Source organism: Peromyscus leucopus, chromosome 1 (genome assembly GCF_004664715.2).
Source record: "Peromyscus leucopus breed LL Stock chromosome 1, UCI_PerLeu_2.1, whole genome shotgun sequence".
NCBI lineage: Eukaryota > Metazoa > Chordata > Mammalia > Rodentia > Cricetidae > Peromyscus > Peromyscus leucopus.
In genome coordinates, this window is record NC_051063.1 from 54,179,614 (window position 1) to 54,201,137 (window position 21,524).

Genomic DNA, 21,524 nt, shown 5'->3' on the forward strand with positions numbered 1-21,524 from the left:
CACCCAAAGGAGGTTCTACAACCACTGAAGGAAACTAGACCTGAGAGTTGAGGAATGAATCTGTTTTTATCATTCTTCATTCCATATTTTTTTTTTTTTTTTTTTTTTTTTTTTTTTTTTTTTTTTTTTTTTTTTTGGTTTTTCGAGACAGGGTTTCTCTGTGTAGCTTTGCGCCTTTCCTGGAACTCACTTGGTAGACCAGGCTGGCCTCGAACTCACAGAGATCCACCTGGCTCTGCCTCCCGAGTGCTGGGATTAAAGGCGTGCGCCACCACCGCCCGGCTTCCATATTTTTTTTTTATTCTCCTGCTTCTCGGAATCTGAAGCTTTTTTTCCAGCTCACATTCTTACCACCTCTCTTTCTTGACTATCTATACATTTCTTTTTAAAAATTTTTTAAAATTCATTTTACATACCAACCACAGATCCCCCTCTCATTTCTCCTCTAGCCCCTCCCCCATTTCCTCCTTCCTCCCCTCCTCCCATGGGGGGGGGGACAGCTAAGCCTGGCACATTCAGCTGAGGCAGGACCAAGCCCCTCCCCACTTTATCAAGGGTGAGCAAGATGTCCGACCATAGGTAATAAGGTCCAGAAAGCCAGCTCATGCACCAGGGATAGATCCTGATCCTACTGCCAGGGCCCCTTCAAACAGACCCAGCTACATAACTGTCTCCAGTATTCAGAGGGTCTAGTCCAGTCCCACTCAGGTTCAATAGCTGTCAGTCTAAAGTTTGTGAGTTCCTTTGAGCTTAGTTCAGTTGTCTCCATAGATTTCCCCATCATGATCTTGACTGCCCCCTATAGGCAGGACAAGGAGAGAGGAGAATTGGGGAAACAGGAAGAAGGAGGGAGAGACACTACAGCCACCACCAGGACAAGCAACATGTAAAGACGCTGGTAAGCCACCAGCCACATGGCAAGGTATAGATTTATAAAAATGGGTTAATTTAAGAAAAAAGAACAGTTAGCAAGAAGCCTGCCACGGCCATACAGTTTATAAGTAATATAAGTGTCTGAGTGATTATTTTATACGTGGATTGTGGGACTGCGGGGCTTGGTGGAACCTGGAGAGAAGCCCTCCAACAACAGCTCCCCTTGCTCATGTAATCCCTTTTCCCTCTCTTACTGAACTCCCAGAGCTCAGCTTGGCGCACAGTTGTGGATCTCTGCATCTGCTTCCATTAGTACCTGATGAAGGCTCTATGATGACAGTTAGGGTATTCACCAGTCTGATTATCAGGGTAGGTCAGTACAGGCACCCTCACCACTGTTGATAGTAGTCTAATCTGGGGGTCATCCTTGTGGATTCCTGGGAATTTTCCTAGCACCAGGCTTCTCTGTTACCTCATAATGTCTCCCTCTATCAAGATATTTCTTTCATTGCTCTCCCACTCTGTCCCTCCCCCAGCTTAACCATCCCATTCCCTCCTGTTCTCATCCCCATCTCCTCTTCTCTATCACTCCCCCTCATCTCAAGTTTACTCATCGGGATCTCCTCTGTTTCTTCTTCCCAAGGGGATCCATTTATCTCTCTTAGGGTCCTCCTTGTTTTCTAGCTTCTCTGGAGCTGTGGGTTGCAGTCTGGTTATCCTTTGCTTTACATCTAGTATCCACTTATGAGTGAGTACATATCATAGTTGTCCTTCTGAGTCTGTATTACCTCACTCAAGATGTTCTAGTTCCATCCATTTGCCTGCAAATTTCACGATGTGATTGTTTTTTACAGTTCAGTAATACTCCATTGTTTTTTGCGCCACATTTTTTTTAGCCATTTTTCTGCTGAGGGACATCTAGGTTGTTTCCAGGTTCTGGCTATTATGAATAATGCTGCTATGAACATAGTTGAACAAGTGACCTTGTGTGGTATGGTTGCGCATCCTTTAGGTATATGCCCAAGAATGGTATCATTGGGTCTTGAGGTAGATTGATTCCCAATTTTCTGAGAAGCCGCCATACTGATTTCCAAAGTGGCTGTACAAGTTTGCACTCCCACCAACAGTAGAGAAGTGTTTCTTTTGTTGCACATCCTCTCCAATATAAGCTGCCTTCAGTGTTTTTGGTCTTAGCCATTCTGATAGGTGTAAGATGGTATCTCAGAGTCATTTTGATTTGCATTTCCCTGATGACTAAGGATTCTGAGCAGTTCCTTAAATGTCTTTTGGCCATTTGAGATTCTACTGTTGAGAATTCTCTGTTTAGCTCTGTAGCCCAGTTTTTAATTGGATTGTTTGGTATTTTGCTGTCTACTTTCTTGAGTTCTTTATATATTTTGGAGATCATCCCTCTGTCAGATGTGGAATTGGTGAAGATCTTTTCCCATTTGTAGGCTGTCGTTTTGCCTTCTTTACTGCGTCCTTTGCCTTACAGAAGCTTCTCAGTTTCAGGAGGTCCCATTTATTAATTGTTGCTCTCATATCTGTGTTACTGGTGATATATTTAGGAAGTGTTCTCCTGTGCCAATGCTTTCTAGGCTACTGCCTACTTTCTCCTTTATCTTGCTCAGTGTAGCTGGATTTATGTTGAGGTCTTTGATCCATTTGGACTTGAGTTTTATGCATGGTGATAGATATGGATCTATTTGCAATCTTCTACATGTTGACATCCAGTTATGACAGCACCATTTGTTGAAGATGCTTTCTTTTTTTCCATGGTACATTTTTGGCTTCTTTGTCAAAAATCAGGTGTTCACTCTGAGATACCATCTTACACCAGTCAGAATCGGTAAGATCAAAAACACTGAAGACAGCTTATGTTGGAGAGGATGTAGAGCAAGGGGAACACTCCTCCACTGTTGGTGGAAATTCAAACTTGTACAGCCACTTTGGAAATCAGTATGGTGGCTTCTCAGAAAATTGAGAATAAGTCTTCCTCAAGACCCAGCTATACAACTCTTGGGCATATACCCAAGAAATGCTCAATCTTACCACAAGGACACATGCTCAACTATGTTCATATCAGCATTATTCATAATAGCAAGGACATGGAAACAACCTAGATGCCCCTCAACTGAAGAATGGATAAAGAAAATGTGGCGCATATATACAATGGAGTACTACTCAGCAGCAAAAAACAATGATATCATGAAATTTGCAGTCAAATGGAACTAGAAAATATCATCCTGAGTGAGGTAACCCAGACTCAGAAGGACAAACATAGTATGTACTCACTCATAAGTGGATACTAGATGTGAGGGAAGGGATGGCCAGACTGCAATCCACAACTCCAGAGGCTAGCTAATAGGGAAAGACTCTAGGAGGGGCACATGGATGGCCCAGTGAAGGAGAAGTGGATGAGATCTACATGAACAGACTGTGAGTGGGAAGGGGTGGCAGAGGGCGAGGTGTGGGGCATGAGAACATAGGGAAATGGGAGGGTTGAGCTGGAACAGGGACAGAGTGGGAGGGTAGGGAGGGAGATACCATGATAGATGAGGACATCATGGGAATAGGAAGAGGCAGGGTGCTGGGAAGGCTCTCAGGAATCCACAAGGATAACCCTGCCTTGGACTGCTGGCAGTGGTCCAGAGGGTGCCTGGACTGGTTTTCTCTGGTGACCAGTCTAGTGAATACCCTAACAAAGGTCATCATAGAGCCTTTGTCCAGCGACTGATGGAGGCAGATGCAGAGATCCACAGCCAGGCAACAGGCTGAGCTCTGAGAATCCAATTGATGAGAGAGAGAGGAGGGATTCTGCAGGCAGGGGACATCGAGATCATGATGGGAAGACATGCAAAGATGACCGGCCATACTAGTGGAAGCCCATGAACTGTAGACTAGTGGCTATGGGACCCCCATGGGACTGGACTGGGCTTTCTGGATATGGAAGATGGTTGTTTGGCTCAAACTGTTTGAGGGGCACCCAGGCAGGGGATCAGGATCCATCCCTGGTTCATGGGCAGGCTTTTGGGAGCCTGGTGCCTGTGGTGTGACACCTTGTGCAGCCTTGGTGCAGTGGGCAGGGACTTGGACCTGCCTGGGCTCAGTGTGCCTGGTTCTGCTGACTCCTCATGGGAGACTTTGATTGGGGGGATGTGGGGATGTAGGGTGGCTTGTGAAAAAGGGTGTGGGGGGTAGGTGGAGGGAGGAGGGGGGATCTGTGGGTAAGTATGTAGAGTGACTAGAAAATTTCTTAATAAAGAAAAATGAAAAAAAATTTAAAAAGAAAAAAAACAGGTGTTCATAGGTGTGCGGATTAATGTCAGGATCTTTAATTTGATTTCATTGGTCCACATGTCTGTCTTTATGCCAATACCAAGCTGTTTATATTACTATAGCTTTATAGTAGAGCTTGAAGTCTGGGATGGTGATGCCTCCAGAAGTTGCTTTATGGTAAAGGATTGTTTTAGATATCCAGGCTTTCTGTTTTTCCATATGAAGTTGAGTATTGTTCTTTCCAGGTCTGTGAATAATTGTGTTGGGATTTTGATGGGGATTGCACTGAATCTGTAGATTGCTTTTGGTAAGATTGCCAATTTTATCATGTTGGTTCTACCTATCCGTAAGCATGAGAGATTTTATCATTTTCTGATATCTTCTTCAATTTCTTTCATTAAGGACCTAAAATTCTTGTCATACATGTCTTTTACTTGCTTAGTTAGAGTTACTCCCAAGGTATTTTATATTATTTGTGGCTATTTTAAAGGGTGATGTTTCTCCAATTTCTTTCTTAGCTCATTTATCATTTTTATATAGGAAGGCTACTGATTTTTTTGAGTTAATCTTGTATCTTGCCACATTACTGAAGGGGTTTATCAGTTGTAGGAGTTCTCTGGTAGAATTTTTGGGGACACTAATGTAGACTATTACTATTACATTATGTATCACTATTACATAGTGAAAGTTTGACTTCTTCCTTTCCAATTTCTATCCCCTTGATCTCCTTTGGTTGTCTCTTTGCTCTAGCTAGAACTTTGAGTACTATGTTGAATAGATATGGGGAGAGTGGTTAGCCTTGTCTTGTTCCTGATTTTAGTGAAATCACTTTGAGTTTCACTCCATTTAATTTGATGTTATGGTCTGCTTGCTGTAAATTGCCTTTATATGTTTAGGTATGTTCCTTGTATCCCTGATCTCTCCAGGACCTTTATCATGAAGAGGTGTTAGATTTTGTCAAAGGCTTTTTCAGCATCTAATGAGATGGTCATATGGGTATTTTCTTTCAGTTTGTTTATATGGATAGATTACATTGACAGATTTTTGTATGTTGAACCACCCTTGCATCCCTAGGATGAAGCCTACTTGGTCATGGTGGATGAATTTTTTGATGTGTTCTTGGATTTGATTTGCCAGTATTTTATTGAGTATTTTTGCATCAATGTTCATGAGGGAGATTGGTCTGTAATTCTCTTTCTTTGTTGAATCTTTGTGTGGTTTGGGTATCAGGGTAACTGTAGCCTCATAAAAAGAGTTTGGCAATGTTCCTTCTGTTTCTATTGTGTGGAACAATTTGAGGAGGATATTAGTTCCTCTTTGAAATTCTGGCAGAATTCTGGGCTGAAACCATCTGGTCTTGGGCTTTTTTTTTTTGGTTGGGATACTTTTAATGACTGTTTCTATTTACATAGGAATTATAGGTCTATTTAAATTTTTGTCTGGTTTTGATTTAATTTGGGTATATGGTACCTATCCAGAAAATCGTCCATTTCTTTTAGATTTTCCAATTTTGTGGAGTACAGGTTTTTGAAGTATGAGCTGATGATTCTCTGGATTTCTTCATTGCCTTGTTATGTCTCTTCATTTCTGATTTTGTTAATTTGGATATTTTTTCTCTGTCTTTTAGTTAGTTTGGATAAAGTTTTGTCTATCTTGTTGATTTTCTCAAAGAACCAACTCTTTGTTTCATTGATTCTTTGTATCATTCTCTTTCTTTCTTTTTTTTTTTTATTGATTTCAGCCCTCAATTTGATTATTTCCTGGCATCTACTCCTCCTGGGTGAGTTTGATTCTTTTTGTTCTAGAGCGTTCAGGTGTGCTGTTAAGTTGCTAGTGTGAGATTTCTCCAACTTCTTTATGTAGGCATTTAGTGCTATGAACTTTCCTCTTAGTAGTACTTTTATAGTGTCCCATACATTTGGGTATGTTATGCATCCATTTTCATTGAATTCTAGGAAGTCTTTCTTTATTTCTTCCTTGACCCATTAGTGATTCAGTTGGGCATTATTCAGTTTCCATGAGTTTGTAGCCTTTCTGTAATTTGTGTTGTTGTTTTGTTGTTGAATTCTAACATTTTTTTTTTTTTCAAGAGAAGGATTCTCCGTGTAGTTTTGGTTCCTGTCCTGGATCTTGATCTGTAGACCAGGCTGGGCTCAAACTCACAGAGATCTGCCTGGCTCTGCCTCCTGAGCACTGGGATTAAAAGCATGCACCGCTGCTGCCTGGTGTTGAATTCTAACTTTAAGGCATGGTGGTCCGATAAAATGCAGGAGGGGAGCATTTGGCTGGTTAAGCTTTTAGGTTTTGAGCAGCACAGTTCAGCTGAGAACCATTCGGATATGAGGACACAGAGGCTTCCAGTCTGAGAAAACAAGATCAGCTGAGAAGTTGGCCAGAACCGGGTGGTGGGCCGGCTGAAGGGTAAACTGGGCCCTGCCTCAACAGTGAAGTTGGCTGCCAACCGAACAACAGCAGGAGCTCGCCGGTGCCGCCGGACGCGATGCCTCAAGTGCGAGGCCTGCCTGCGGACGGAATGTGGAGAGTGCCACTTCTGCAAGGACATGAAGAAGTTTGGGGGCCCGGACACATGAAGCAGAGCTGCATCATGCGGCAGTGCATCGCGCCAGTGCTGCCCCACACCGCCGTGTGCCTTGTGTGTGGCGAGGCAGGTAAGGAGGACACAGTGGAAGAGGAAGAAGGCAAGTTTAACCTCATGCTCATGGAGTGCTCCATCTGCAACGAGATCATCCACCCTGGATGCCTTAAGATTAAGGAATCAGAGGGTGTGGTCAACGATGAGCTTCCCAACTGCTGGGAGTGTCCAAAGTGTAACCATGCTGGCAAGACCAGGAAACAAAAGCGTGGCCCTGGCTTTAAGTATGCCTCCAACCTGCCCGGCTCCCTGCTCAAGGAGCAGAAGATGAACCGGGACAACAAGGAAGGGCAGGAGCCTGCCAAGCGGAGGAGTGAGTGTGAAGAGCCTCCCCTACGCAGGTCAGATGAGCACCCCAAGAAGGTGCCCGCAGATAGCATTCTACGCCGAAAGTCTGATGATGTGCACCTAAGGAGGAAGCGGAAATATGAGAAGCCCCAAGAGCTTCAAACGTCCCCCGGTTCCTCTCACTTCTCGCCGAGGCCCCCTCTAGGCAGCAGTCTCAGCCCTTGGTGGAGATCCAGTCTCACTTACTTCCAGCAGCAGCTAAAACCTGGCAAAGAAGACAAACTTTTCAGGAAAAAGCGGCGGTCCTGGAAGAACGCCGAGGATCGGTTGGCACTGGCCAACAAACCCCTTCGGCGCTTCAAGCAGGAACCAGAGGACGATCTGCCTGAGGCACCTCCTAAGACCCGGGAGAGTGACCAGTCACGCTCCAGCTCACCCACTGCTGGGCCCAGCACTGAAGGGGCTGAAGGCCCAGAAGAGAAGAAAAAGGTGAAGATGCGCCGGAAACGGCGGCTTCCCAACAAGGAGCTGAGCAAAGAGCTAAGCAAGGAGCTCAACCACGAGATCCAAAAGACAGAGAGTACCTTGGCCCATGAGAACCACCAGCCCATCAAGTCAGAGCCCGAGAGTGAGAACGAGGAGCCAAAGAGGCCCCTAAGCCACTGCGAGCGCCCCCACCGCTTCAGCAAGGGGCTCAACGGCACCCCTCGGGAGCTGCGGCACCCACTGGGACCTGGCCTGCGCAGTCCACCTCGTGCTATCTCCCGGCCCCCATCCTCTGCGTCCCCACCTAAGTGCATCCAGATGGAGCGTCATGTGATCCGGCCGCCACCCATCAGCCCCCCACCTGACTCGCTGCCCCTTGACGATGGAGCAGCCCATGTCATGCACAGGGAGGTGTGGATGGCAGTCTTCAGCTACCTCAGCCACCAAGACCTGTGTGTCTGCATGCGGGTCTGCAGGACCTGGAACCGCTGGTGCTGCGATAAGCGGTTGTGGACCCGCATTGACCTGAACCACTGCAAGTCCATCACGCCCCTGATGCTGAGTGGCATCATCCGGCAACAGCCTGTCTCCCTTGACCTCAGCTGGACCAATATCTCCAAGAAGCAGCTGAGTTGGCTCATCAACCGAGTTGCCTGGGCTCCGAGACTTGGTGCTGTCAGGCTGCTCATGGATTGCCGTCTCAGCCCTCTGTAGCTCCAGCTGCCCACTGCTCCGGACCCTGGATGTCCAGTGGGTAGAAGGACTAAAGGATGCCCAGATGCGGGACCTCCTGTCCCCACCCACAGACAACAGGCCAGGTCAGATGGACAATCGGAGCAAGCTCCAGAACATTGTAGAACTGCGCCTAGCTGGCCTGGACATCACAGATGCCTCCCTGCAGCTCATTATCCGCCATATGCCCCTGCTCTCCAAGCTCCACCTCAGTTATTGTAACCACGTCACTGATCAGTCCATCAACCTGCTCACTGCAGTCGGCACTACCACCCGAGACTCTCTGACAGAGATCAACCTATCAGACTGCAATAAGGTCACTGACCAGTGCCTGTCCTTCTTCAAACGCTGTGGAAATATCTGTCATATTGACCTGAGGTACTGCAAGCAAGTCACCAAGGAAGGCTGTGAGCAGTTCATAGCCGAAATGTCTGTGAGTGTTCAGTTTGGGCAAGTGGAAGAGAAACTCCTGCAGAAACTAAGTTAGTTCCAGGACAAGGGTGTAAATATGGAGGGTTGGGGGCCACAGCCGGGGAGGGGCGAAGACTGCAAAAGCAATTGGGCTTCTGTTTCCCTTTGGAATTGGAACAAGAGACCACGGGACACAGTTGTGTTTCTCAAATCTTGCCAAGGGAGAAGCCGTTCAACACCCATTTGGGGATGAGTGAGCCAGACGTTTTCCTTTGCTCCTGCATCATAACTGCACTGCTTTCTGGACCATTCTAAGGCGGCCTTTAGAAGACATTCCAGTTGGAAAAGAAGATGAGCTTTGGAGAAATCCTCTGAGAAGCCTGAGTTTAGTGTTTTTGTTGGTAGTTCGTTTGGGGCACCCTGTTCCTTGCAATGCCAAGGCTTCCAATGTCAACAGAGTGGCCACACACACCATTTGCAGCCCTCTTGACACATTTTGTTTAGTTGGTTTTGTTACATCTTACATTATGCAGAACTATTTTTGTATAAATTGTTTAAAAATTATTTATGCAAGATTTGAATGTATACCAGTGTTTTTATTATTTAGATTGCCAACTTTCCTTCAGGTAGGAAGAACTTAACCTGTACTTCATCAACATAAAGAGCCCATCTACAGCTGTACCCAGGTGTGACAGGGGGCTATGACCTTCCACTTAAAAGCATGTTTAACTGGATGTTGAGAGCCTACTTTGTATGTCCAGAAGTTACATGAGCATGTTGTGGATAAGTGTATAGTCCAGGTAAAACACTTTGCCAAGTTTCAATAGAGAGTCTACCTTTTCCTTAAAGTTTTACAATTCAGATTTCAGCCTTTACACTCAGGAGGGTTTTGCTCCAAGCATGAGCTCTTATGTCCTACCTACACAGATCTAATTTATACCATGGATCAAGTAGAATAAATATGCCCATAGCCTTCCTTTCCTTGGAAGTGTTCAGTTCTCACTCATGTTGGTAGCCAGGCTATTTTCTAGTTGTCAAGTTCTGCATCCATAAGTGCCATTGTTGTGTGGTGGTGTTTCCTAGACTTCCCCTGATTTGTATAAAAAATTGTACAAAAAAAATGCAGGAGGGTATTTCATATTTTTTGTATGTGTTGAGATTTGCTTTGTGACTGAGTATGTGGCCAATTTTAGAGAAGGTTCCATGGGGGCTGAGAAGAAGGTATATTCTTTTGTGTTTGGGTGGAATGTTCTGTAGATATCTATTAAGTCCATTTGAGTCATCGTCTATTAGTTCCCTTATTTCTCTGTTAAGTTTCTGTCTGGCAGACCTGTCCATTGGTGAGAATGGGGTGTTGAAGTTTCCCACTATTAGTGTGTGGGGTTTGATGTGCAATTTAAGCTTTAGTAATATTTCTTTTACAAATGTGGGTGCCCTTGTATTTTGGGGCATAAATGTTCAGAATTGAGACTTCATCTTGATGGATTTTTCCTGTGACGAATATGTAATGTCCTTCCCGATCTCTTTTAATTGATTTTAGCTTGAAGTCTATTTTGTTAGATATTAGGATAGCTACACCAGCTTGCTTCTTTTTTATTTACTTATTTTTTATTAAGAATTTTTTAAATTCATTTTAGACACCAATCAAAAATTCCCCTCTTCCCTCCTCCTACCCCCTTAGCTTCCTCCTCCCAACCCACCCTCACTCCCCTTCACGAGAAGGCAAGGCCTCCCATGGGGATGCACATCCAGTAGAGGCAAGTCCAAGCCCTTCCCCCTGCCTCAAGGCTGCACGAGGTGTTCCATCATAGGTTTTGGGCTCCAAAAAGCCTGCTCATGTACCAGGAATGGATTCTGATCCTACCACTAGGGGGGGCCTTCAAGCAGAACAAACTACACAACTGTCTCACCATGCAGAGGACCTAGTCCAGTCCTATGCAGGCTCCACAGCCATTGATCCAACCTTCATGAGTTCCCACTAGTTTGGTTTGGTTGTCTCTTCAGAGTTTCCCATCATGATCCTGATGCACTTGCTCACAGAATCCTTCTTCTCTCTCTTTGACTGGACTTCTGGTGCTCTGTCTGGTGTTTGGCTGTGGATCTCTGCATCTGCTTCCATCAGTCATTGAAGAAAAGCTCTGTGATGACGGTTAGGGTATTCATTGGTATGATCACAGGGGCAAGCCATTGCAGGTCAGGCACCCTCTCCATTATTTTTAGTAGTCTAAATTCAAACTGGGGTCATCCTTGGGGATTCCTGACAACCTCCCTATCACTGGGTTTCTCTCTATCCCCATGATATCTTCTTCTATCATGGTATCTCTTTCATTGCTTTCCCACTCCATCCCTGTTCCAGCTCAACCATCCCATTCCCTTATGTTCTCCTCCCCAATCCCCTACCCTCCATTGCCCACCCCTCATCCCCAGTTTACTTATGGAGATCTCATCTATTTCCCCTTCCCAGGGTGATCCATGTGTCTTTCTTTGGGTCTTCCTTGTTAGCTACCAGCTTGCTTCTTAAGTTCATTTGACTGCAAAGACTTTTCCCAGCCCTTTACTCTGAGGTAGTGTCTGTCTTTGAAGTTGAGGTGAGTTTCTTGTATGCAGCAGAAGGATGGATTCTGTTTTTATATTCATTCTGTTAGCCTGTGTCTTTTTATAGGTGAATTGAGACCATTGATATTAAGGGATTTGAATGACTAGTGATTGTTAATTCCTGTTATTTTTTTGGTGGTAGTGTGTGTGTGTGTGTTTCTCTTCTTCAGAATTTCCTGTTGTGGGATTATTTATTGTCTGTGTTTTCATGGGTACCTTTAACTTCCTTTGGTTGGATTTTTCCTTCTAGTGCTTTCTGTATGGCTGGATTTGTGGAGAGATATGGTTTGTATCTGGTTTTATCATGGAATATTTTGTTTACTTTGTCTATGTTGATTGCTGGGTATAATAGTCTGGGTTGGCATTCATGATCTCTTAGTATCTGCATAACGTCTGTCCAGGACCTTCTGGCCTTTAGAGTCTTCATTGAGAAGTCAGGTGTTATTTTTATGGGTCTGCCTTTATATGTTACTTGACCTTTTTCCTTTGCAGCTCTTAATATTTTTCTTTATTCTGTATGTTTAGTGGTTTGATTATTATGTGGCAAGGGGACTTTTTTTTTTTTTTTGATCCAGTCTATTTGGTGTTCTATAACCCTCCTGTATTTTTATAGGTATTTCCTTCTTTAGGTTGAGAAAGTTTTCTTCTATGATTTTGTTGAATATATTTTCTGTGCCTTTGAGTTTATTCTTCTCCTTCTAATATCCTTATTATTCTTAGGTTTGGTCTTTTCATGGTGTCCCAGATTTCCTGGATGTTTTGTGTTATGGCTTTTTTTGATTTAGTGTTTTCTTTGACTGACAAATATTTCCTCTATCCTATCTTCAATGCCAGAGATTCTCTCTTCCATCTCTTGTATTCTGTTGGTTATACTTGCATCTGTAGTTCCTGCTCATTTACTCAGATTTTCTATTTCCAGAATTCCCTCAGTTTGTGTCTTCTTCCTTGTTTGTATTTCAATTTTCAGGTCTTGAACTGTTTCCTTCACCTGTTTAATTGCTTTTTCTTGGCTTTCTTTAAGGGATTTGTTGATTTCTTCCAATTTTTTGTTTGTCTTTTCCTCAATTTCTTTAAGGGAATTTTCTTTTCATTTTTCTTTATTAAGAAATTTTCTACTCACTCTACATAACACCTACAGATCCCATCTCCTCCCTTCTCCTATCCCCAGCTCTTCCTCCCAAGCCACCCCACATGCCCACATCCCCCAAATCAAGGTCTCCCATGGGGAGTCAGCAGAGTAAGGGAATTTTTCATTTCTTCTTTAAAGGCCTGTGTCATCTTCTTAATGTCATATTTAAAGTAATTTTCTTCTGCCTTTTCTATGTTGGTATGCTCAGGTCTTGCTGATATAGAACCACTAGGTGCTGGTGGTGCCATATTGCTCTTCATGTTGTTGAATGTATTCTTGCATGGCATCTACCCATCTCTTCCTCCAATTGGTGCCAATGGTGTCTGTGTCTCAGGGAGCTACTCTTGGTCCAACTGGAGCTCTTGGTCCAATCAGAGCTGGTGGAGTCTGTGTCTCAGGGAGCAGCTGGGGTCTTGGAGGATGGGTGGGTTGGGGGGTGGATTGGGGCTTGTAGGTAACAGGGTCCAGTGTGGGCGTGGTGGTCAGACCTGCCTGCAGGAGTCCTGCCTGCTGGCCTGCAACTGGGGCTGCAATGGTTGGGGTATGGGGACCATTGTTGTGTTGCTGGGCCTAAAGCCTAGAGGCTGGGGTGATCGGCTAGGAGAGCAAAGACTCACCTGTTGGTCCAATTGGAGCTAGTGGAGTCTGTGCCTCAGGGAGGATTGGTGTTTTGGGGGTGTGGATTGGGGCTTGTAGGTTACAGAGTCCAGTGGGGAATGGTGGGAATTGGGCCTGCCTGTAAGAGTGTTGGCCTGTAACTGGTTGTGTCCTTGAACCTAAAGACTAGAGGCTGGGGTGATGGCTAGGAAAACAAAGATTCAACTCTTGGTCAAATTAGAGCTGGCAGAGTCTGTGTCTTAGGGAGCAGCTGTGGTCTCAGAGGATAGGTGAGTTTGGGGCATGGATTGGAGCTTGTAGGTTACAGGGTCTGGTGGGGGATGGTGGTAGTTGGGCCTGTCTTCAACTGGTTGTGCCTCCTACCCATGCATTTCTAACAGAATACTTCTTGCAATCCTGAGAAAAGTTTCAAAACCCTCAATGCCATAGCACATTGTTAGAATAGACAATAAGGAGCAGAGCCATTACCATGAAAACACAAGGATCCAAGGTCTCAGAACCAGAAGGAGGGGGCACAGTGCCTAGTGCAACAAACTCTGAGACAGGTTTTTTTTTCTTTTTTTTGGTCAACAGACTTGGCAAGCAAAGAATTGGAGATGAATTTCTAAATGGTCTTATTAAATAAAAAAACATGGAGCCAGATATAGGGGTGAAAGCCTTAGAGAGATCAGGGAAATAGGGAAAGTCACAGCTAACCTTACCTCACAACTCTGCAGCCTCCAAATGGGAGTTACTTCCTGTCTACCCATGCCTATATGCCTTGCTGTTCTGCCATCTGATTTGCTCTCTCTGTTCAGATACATCACTTCCTCTTCCTGCCCAGCTCTGTCACTTCCTGTCCATCTGTACAGACCTCCAGACCTCCATGGTTAACTAGTGTTAGAATTTAAGGATTGTGCCACCACACCTGGCTCTGTTTCCAGTGTGGCCTTGAACACACAGAGATCCTGCCTGCTAAGTGATAGGATTAAAGGTGTGTGCTAACATTGCATGACTTCTGTCTTGTGGCTGGCTTTTTCCTCTGATCTTCAGGCAAGCTTTATTTATTAAAGCTCAAATAAAATATCACCACATTTCAGCACAAATAAAATATTACCACAAAGAATTGGCAGGCTTTTCTTAGAATGTTTTGTGTTAGTAACCTTGGTAAGACACCTGTGACTCTGACCCGGTGCATATCTGTAAAGTTTTAAACTTATGATCTATTTACATAGGCCTTTAGTCCAGTTTGAACTTACTCTGAAGTAAAAATGAGCTAAGTGTGTGCAGTTTGTGTTAGACTGAGGAGAGATTACTATTTTCTGTGTCAGTCTGAGCAAAAGGAACAAAGCAGGCTTTAAGTGTCTACAGTCCTCATGGGACAATGGATCTGGTTATGAAGCACATCCTAGTATATTTTCTATATATCAAAATTACACAGCTAAAGAAAAGTCATCTTCCTGACCACACACAGATATATGTGCTCATAAGATTGAGATGTAATCATGACATTAGATATACACATTACATAAAGATGGATGGTAATGGGGAGATATCATAGCTGCAATTGCACAAGAAATCTGCAACAAGAAACAGTCAATTCATTCAAAAGGAAATAATTCCAAAATACCTGCATTTTGGTTTAATCCTGCATCAGAATCCTTGACTCTGGTGTGTTGGCCTTTTCAGATAGCTGAATTTCTCACTGCATAATCCTGCAGGCTGCAATAGCTCATGACAATGGCTCCTGACATTTTTTGTTTTACATACCATTCCCAGTTACTTATCTTTCCCCTTCTTCTACTCCCCATTCCCCCATCCCACTCTTCATTCACTCCTTAGAGAGGGTAAGGCCTCCCTTGAGTAGTCAACAAAATTTGGCATACCAAGTTGAGGCAGGGCCTAGCCCTTTCTCCTGCAAGATTAAGATTTTATAATTTTATCCCTGTTAAGTTTGAACTTAAGTCTTTGCCAACTATGTTCAATACCAGGCCTCCAAGAGATTTTAGATAAGGAACAATATATTTTAATGATAAGGTTTATGAATTTCTGAGGTCTACTCAGGCTAACACAAACTGACTTAAAGATACATGTCTAGCCACTCATGTGTTAGTGTGTTAGGCTTTAGCTATTTGGATAAATAGTTTTGTTTTGTTTTCAAGGCAGGGTTTCACCATGTGGCCCTAGATGTCCTGGAACTCACTCTGTAGACCAGGCTGACTTTGAACTCACAGAGATCTGCCTGTCTGCCTTCTGAGTGCTGGGATTAAAGGTGTGCACCACTACTGCCCAGTTTATTTGAATAAATTGAGTCATACAAGAAACTGTGATATTTTATAAAATTACACTATACAAATACCAGGAAAATGAGTTTTTTTAAAATGAGGCACATTTTTTTTTAATAAAATGTGCTTTTATAAAGTCTCACAGATTTTCTAGTTTGCAGTAAACATAAGGTAGTAAGGCCTAATTAAATCCCTGAGTCTGAAGAGGGAAGGAGATTTGAGAAGGCAGGCAGGAGGATCGGCAACATCTGGCCTGGGGTGGGAGGATCCTATGGTTGATGAGATGATGGAGAGCTGAGGATGGGGTGGCAGAAAAGGAAGCCCACTATCAGGGCAAAAAGTAGATAGAAAATGGTTAGGAAAAGTCTTTTCTTCCAAGTCCAGATACTGGGAACTATAACTAGAAGATCTGCTAGAAGGAGGAGACCAATGGCATATATACGTGCAAGGAGAGCATGCAGAACATAAGGATGCAGAGGAAGGGAACAGCGAGCCTGTAGGGTGGGGTGGGGAAAGTGCCTCTGGATGGAAACTCAGTCCAGAGGTGGTCCCTAAGTGAACTGAGGTTTGTCAAGTGAATTCGCAGATTTCAAGAGATGGTTGTCCCCAACCAAGTGAAGTGTGCTGAGGAGAGTGTGAGAGACTGCCTGATGTACAGCAAGACTTTTGTATCAGGCTTCAGTGAGTGTGAGAGAAAAATCTGAAACTGAGAGAAGGGCACTTGCTCTAGTCTGTGAGAAGAGATGGGTAGGGCTTCAGGAGAAATGGGAGAGAGAATCTGGAGTCAAATATAATACATGACGGAGGCAAATGAGCTCTACCATGGAAGTGCCCAGCTGGTAGTTCTTGGTTTGGTTAAAGGAGGGACTGGTTCTCCAAAGGTGGACACAGGTATCTCTCCCGGGTTTTGGCACAAATATAAGCACACGCAACAAGAAACAGCCAAACACAGCCATTGTGAGTACCTAGAAAGAACTATTTAACTTAAAAAAGCATCAAACTGCTTCAGACAGCAGAGGACAGGAGTAGTTGCAGAAGCTTGTGGGTTTGGTTTTTTTTTTTTTTAGATGGCGCGGGGTACTGCTCAGAAGATGGAACAGTCAGGTGGTTAAAATGGGAACTCTGTCAGACAGATGAGATGTTGACAGTTGCAGTCAGGAGCGTTCAGTCAGACTTTCAGGGCTTCAGAAATGCTTTAGGTTTCTGTTTTCTAGCAATCCCAGCTCAGAAGTTGAGTCATACCATCAGCCCTGCCACACTGGGGACCTAACCCAGCTGTAACTTTATGTTTTAATAACTAAAACTGACTGCTTTGACATCAAGTCCAAAGTCATGATGCAACTTTCTTTGTTCTTTACAGATTTCTGACATGGATATCTGTGTTTGGCCTGCTGATCAACTTCCAGCACCTGAGAACTAATGTCTTCCTATTGCAGTGTCTTCTTGGTGTAATCACCATTCCAGCCAATTTACTTGGAATTTTTTTACTGAATCACATGGGCCGTAGAATGAGTCAACTGTTTACCATATCCTTGCTTGGAATTTCCATTTTGGCCATAATATTTGTGCCTCAAGGTGAGGAAAGAACGCAGGGTGAGCAAAGAGATTATCTTTTTCATTTTCTTCAGGACTTTTAGGCCCACCTATGAAATCAGAACAAAGTACATTCCAATAATTTCTCTCAGGAAAGACTCCAAAGCTACACAGAAAAATCCTGTCTCAAAAAACAAACACACACACACACAAACAAACAAACAAACAAACAAACAGAAAAAGAATTTCTTGTGACCCATCTGGGCATTTAGGGCACAATAGTCAGTCACATTTGGTTCTAGTAGATGAATGTTTATTATATTAAAGATGCACATGAAAACTGGCCAATCATTTCCAAGTTCTGTTAGTCCATACAGGACCTTATAATCTGATTTAAAATGACCACAACATACTGTTTCTTCCTCTGTATGGCTCTGTCTCATTACTTCAGCTTCAGTAACAATTAATTTTCTGAACTCTGTATAGAGTTAGAACTTACGAACTTCATAATATGAGATCACAAATACAACCCTCATTTGGAAAGTTATATCAAGAAAATAAACATCACTTGTATTGAAATACATGAAAGTATGAATGGATTAAGCATTAAGACTGTTAAAACTGACTCCACTGAATTAAATGGACTTAAGTAATAAATAGGTGGTACACAGGTGGTCATAACTCTTGAATTCAGGAATACTGTAAGTGTTTTTTGCCTCACCTGAAGGCTCAATACAAAGTTTGAATATTACATTAAATTGAATTGAGTAGAAAATGACTTTATAAAACTTTCCTTGAGTGGTTTCCAAAATGTGACATTTTTTCCATCGCAGCAGTCCTTATTCTTGAGTCTTGAAACATTATTTCAAACCAAACCAATCTCCATCTTGCACACCACAGTAGGACTTCTGTCTTTTCATGACACAATTCTACAGTATTTCACATTAATTGTGGATTTAAATTTCCTGAGAATCTGAATGAGTGCATAGTCCTTAGTTATTTCTCCATGATATTCCTACACTCTGCATGAGAAATTGCTGAAACACTGGATAGAGAAGATGAAAGTAAAATCCTTCTGAACTCACCCAGCTTTCTACTTTTTAAGCAAATATCAAGATATTTAAGGCACATAAATCCAAATTCTGGAAGCTTTGCTTCTCCATAAACCAATATATGCAGATAGGTTACCTTCTTCAATTTATTAGCCAGTGAGGGAATTCTGCTAATAAATTTTTCTATACATTTTCTCTACACTATATTTTACACTTTTACTCATCCCCAGTAAGAATGTTTTCCATTTGGGATTTGGGGAGTACAAATTTCCACAGCTCAGATTTCATGACGGTCATTGGTCTTCTTCTCTCTAGAAATGCAGATCCTGCGTATGGTTTTGGCAACTTTGGGAGGAGCATTTTCTTTTGTCTCTGTTGGCAATACTCTTGTGCATGCAAATGAGCTACTTCCCACCACAATCAGGTACAAGACTCACGGTTCATTGTCAGGGTCAGAACAAACTTTTCTATTCTCAAATATTTTTTACATTTACTTTTAATTAATTAATTAATTAATTAATTATTTTTAGTGTGTGTGCATGTGTGTGTATGATAGGTGTTTATGCAGGTATGTGCTTGCTACCATGTGTCCATAGAGGTCAGAAGATAACTTTCAGGAGTTGATTCTCTTCTGGTCTCAGGGACTAAAACTGAGTCATCAGGTTTGATGGCACTTTTTCTTGCTGAGTCATCTTGTTGGCTTAGCTTATTCACTCTCATTGACTGGATAGTTATCTAAAACAATTGATTGTGACAGTAACAACAAAGTATGTCCAAAGTTTCCTCAAAGTCACCTTTTTATTAGTTGCTGTTAAGGCTATTAATGTACCACTAATTAAATCTAAGATAAAACTTGGAACTCAGAAAAGGCAAAATCATGAGAAATAATCTACTTTATTTATTTTTTACTTTTTAAAAATTAGTTTTAAAAAGTTAGCATGAAGAATAATAGGCTTATTATACATTTTCACATATATTCTGTTTTGGTTGCTCTGTTACTTTGATCCCTCAAATCCCCTCCTGCTAGTTACCTCCGTCCTTCTAATTGCCAGTCTCCTCCTTCCATGTCACATGTGCACCATTAACTTAACCTCTTTCTCACTTAAGATCTTTTCTTTTTCCCTCATTGTCTCCATTCTAGTTTTCTAGCTTTACCCACACTTCCACCCCATGTACACATAGACGCTAAAATCTATGGGTTATCTAGGATCAGCACAGTGGAGAAAACATGTAGTATTTATTCCTCTGGGTATGAGTTTGTAAGTGATAAATGAGTGTTTTAATATTGTGATCTTGAGAAAAGACACTATCAAATGAAACAGAAATGGGAAAAACAAGCAAAAATTATCAACATTCTTATGCCTAAATATACTGCTGATTTTCATAAATAATGCAGGATTCTAAGTCACAAATTTCAAATGTGCATCCTCATGCAGTTATTTCTGCATTCTATTTTGTGCTCAAGGGCAACTGCTTTAGGAATCATTGGAATTTCTGGAAGTATTGGGGCATCCTTGTCTCCTTTGTTTATGATCCTCAAGACATACTTTGACTCCTTACCTTGGATCATCTATGGGGTCCTCCCCATCCTTGGTAGTCTTGTTGTCCTTCTTCTTCCTGAGACCAAGAATCAGCCTCTGCCTGACTCCATACAAGATGTGGAAAATGAGTGAGTAAACCCCTGCTCCTTATGGGACTTGTGTGCTAATGGTCTGTTATGAGGAAGGTGAAACAGCCTTGTCTCCCAAAGTACTCTGTGCCAGGTGGCCTGATAACTAGGTAGGTTCTTTTTTTGTTGTTTACTCATGGAAATTGTGTTTGGTATAGAACCATTTGCATATCCTTTCATACAATGGTTTCAGATGTGTCTGGAAAGTCTCTATATAACAAAGACCAGCTCTACCTAGCTGGTAGATTGGGAGATTTAGAGATAAATAGGACAAGAGTATGTGTCTTTTGTCCTCTCCGACCTTGTGTGAAACACATATCCTTGATGATATTTCACAAGCATGCTCAAATACAAATGTTATTTCATCCCTCAAACCTAGTAAGTGCTGGTAAGCTGTCTGAAACTGACAGTACCTATATGCTTGAGTGTGCAATGGTCACTGAATAACTTAAAGGAAATTAGATATAGGTCTAAAGACCTGCCACAGATGACACATGTCTGAGAGAAGGACTCTTGTTTTTGCTATGAGATTCAGATTATCTTTTTCACTAGGAATGAAAGAGTTCATGACAGAGAAGAAGGGAATGGTCAACAAAGGGGTCATAGAATGTAAAGAAATGGGCAAGATTTCAAAACTTTTGGTGCATTTTCATTGCCTTCCCCCACCTAAACCTCCTTGGAGAATATCATGATAACCAAGGAAGAAAGTGTTCAAGTTTGCTTTTGTTGCTGTGATAAAACACTGACCAAATGCAACTTAAGGAGAAAAGGGTTTATTTTTAGTTTATAGATTAGGGTTCATCACTGAAGGAAGTCAAGACAAGAACTTGAAGAAGAAAGTAATCAAGGAATGTTACTTACTAGTTTGCTTCCTCTGGCTTGCTCAGCTACCTTTCACATAGAGCTTAGGCTATCTGCCTAAGGACAATACCACCTACAGTAGCTAGGCCCTCTTACATTAATCAGCAATCAAGAAAATGACATGCCACAGGCTTAATCTGATGAATCAATTCCTCAACCAAAGTTTTCTCTTCTCAGGCATGTCAAGTTGACAACCAAGATTAGCTATCACACAGAGAGGTTACCAGGGTAGTTGGCCTTTTATGCCACAAGATGTACTCAAGTCATTTGGCAAAAGTAATGGATGTTTTCAAAGCAGTTTGGTGAAGGATGAGTTTGCTCTAAAGAGTACTGGGGATGCCACTTCTCTCTGTGTCCTCTCAGTTTCACTGTTATATATTTTTGATGTTTGCTGTATGTGTTACAGAGGGAGAATCTTCAGACAAGTAAAGCAAAAAGATACTTTCATCAAAGTGACACAGTTTTAAGGAACTCCAAGAATGGAATCTGATCAAGAAGCAAGATAAGAAAAATATCACTGATGTTTATGATGATCCAAGATCACTCTGAATATAGCAAACATTTTTCAGTAAATAACAATATAGTAGATAATTTGTATTAAAATTAAAATTGCCATACTCGATTGATACATATATTATCCAAAAACAAAATTAAAGGAAATCATAACAGTGAAATAAACCTTCAGAGATATTTCTATGATAACAGATACCTGTGAAGTTTCCAATAGGATGCGATGAACCTTCGTCCCACTGTTGTGACATAATGCCTGGGAAAATTAAAGATGGATGATTTATTGTAGAATTATCATCAATTTCAGCCCATGGCCACTTGGGTCTATTATTTCAAGGTTTGTGGAAGACAGTACATGATGGCAGAAGAGTGTGCTGGGGGAAAGCTGCTCACTTCATGGTTCCAGGATGGTAGACAGAGAGAGGGAGAGAGAGAGAAGGAGAGAGAGAGAGAGAGAGAGAGAGAGAGAGAGAGAGAGAGAGAGAGAGAGAAAAGAAAGGAGAGAGGATGAGGGGGAGAGGGAGAAAAGAAGAGAGGAGAGGGAGTAAGAAAATGAAGAAGAAAAGGAGGA

The 21,524-nt window shown here is 42.5% G+C and overlaps 2 protein-coding genes across 2 annotated transcripts in view; both read left to right on the plus strand.

Moving 5' to 3' along the window:
* LOC114683642 (lysine-specific demethylase 2B-like) overlaps positions 1 to 9,843 on the plus strand; it is a 28,162-nt gene extending 18,319 nt beyond the window's left edge. The window contains 3 exon segments of the mRNA XM_028857965.2: positions 6,541 to 6,723; positions 6,726 to 8,227; positions 8,229 to 9,843. Of these exon segments, the coding sequence (XP_028713798.1) occupies positions 6,541 to 6,723; positions 6,726 to 8,227; positions 8,229 to 8,798 (2,255 nt within the window). The 3' untranslated portion in view covers positions 8,799 to 9,843.
* LOC114683636 (solute carrier family 22 member 19-like) overlaps positions 1 to 21,145 on the plus strand; it is a 65,361-nt gene extending 44,216 nt beyond the window's left edge. Inside the window, exons 7-10 of the mRNA XM_028857957.2 lie at positions 16,689 to 16,903; positions 18,229 to 18,337; positions 19,379 to 19,582; positions 20,850 to 21,145. Coding sequence (XP_028713790.1) covers positions 16,689 to 16,903; positions 18,229 to 18,337; positions 19,379 to 19,582; positions 20,850 to 20,910 — 589 coding nt within the window. The 3' untranslated portion in view covers positions 20,911 to 21,145. The remainder of the gene's footprint in view (positions 1 to 16,688; positions 16,904 to 18,228; positions 18,338 to 19,378; positions 19,583 to 20,849) is intronic.
* Positions 21,146 to 21,524: the final 379 nt, after the last annotated feature.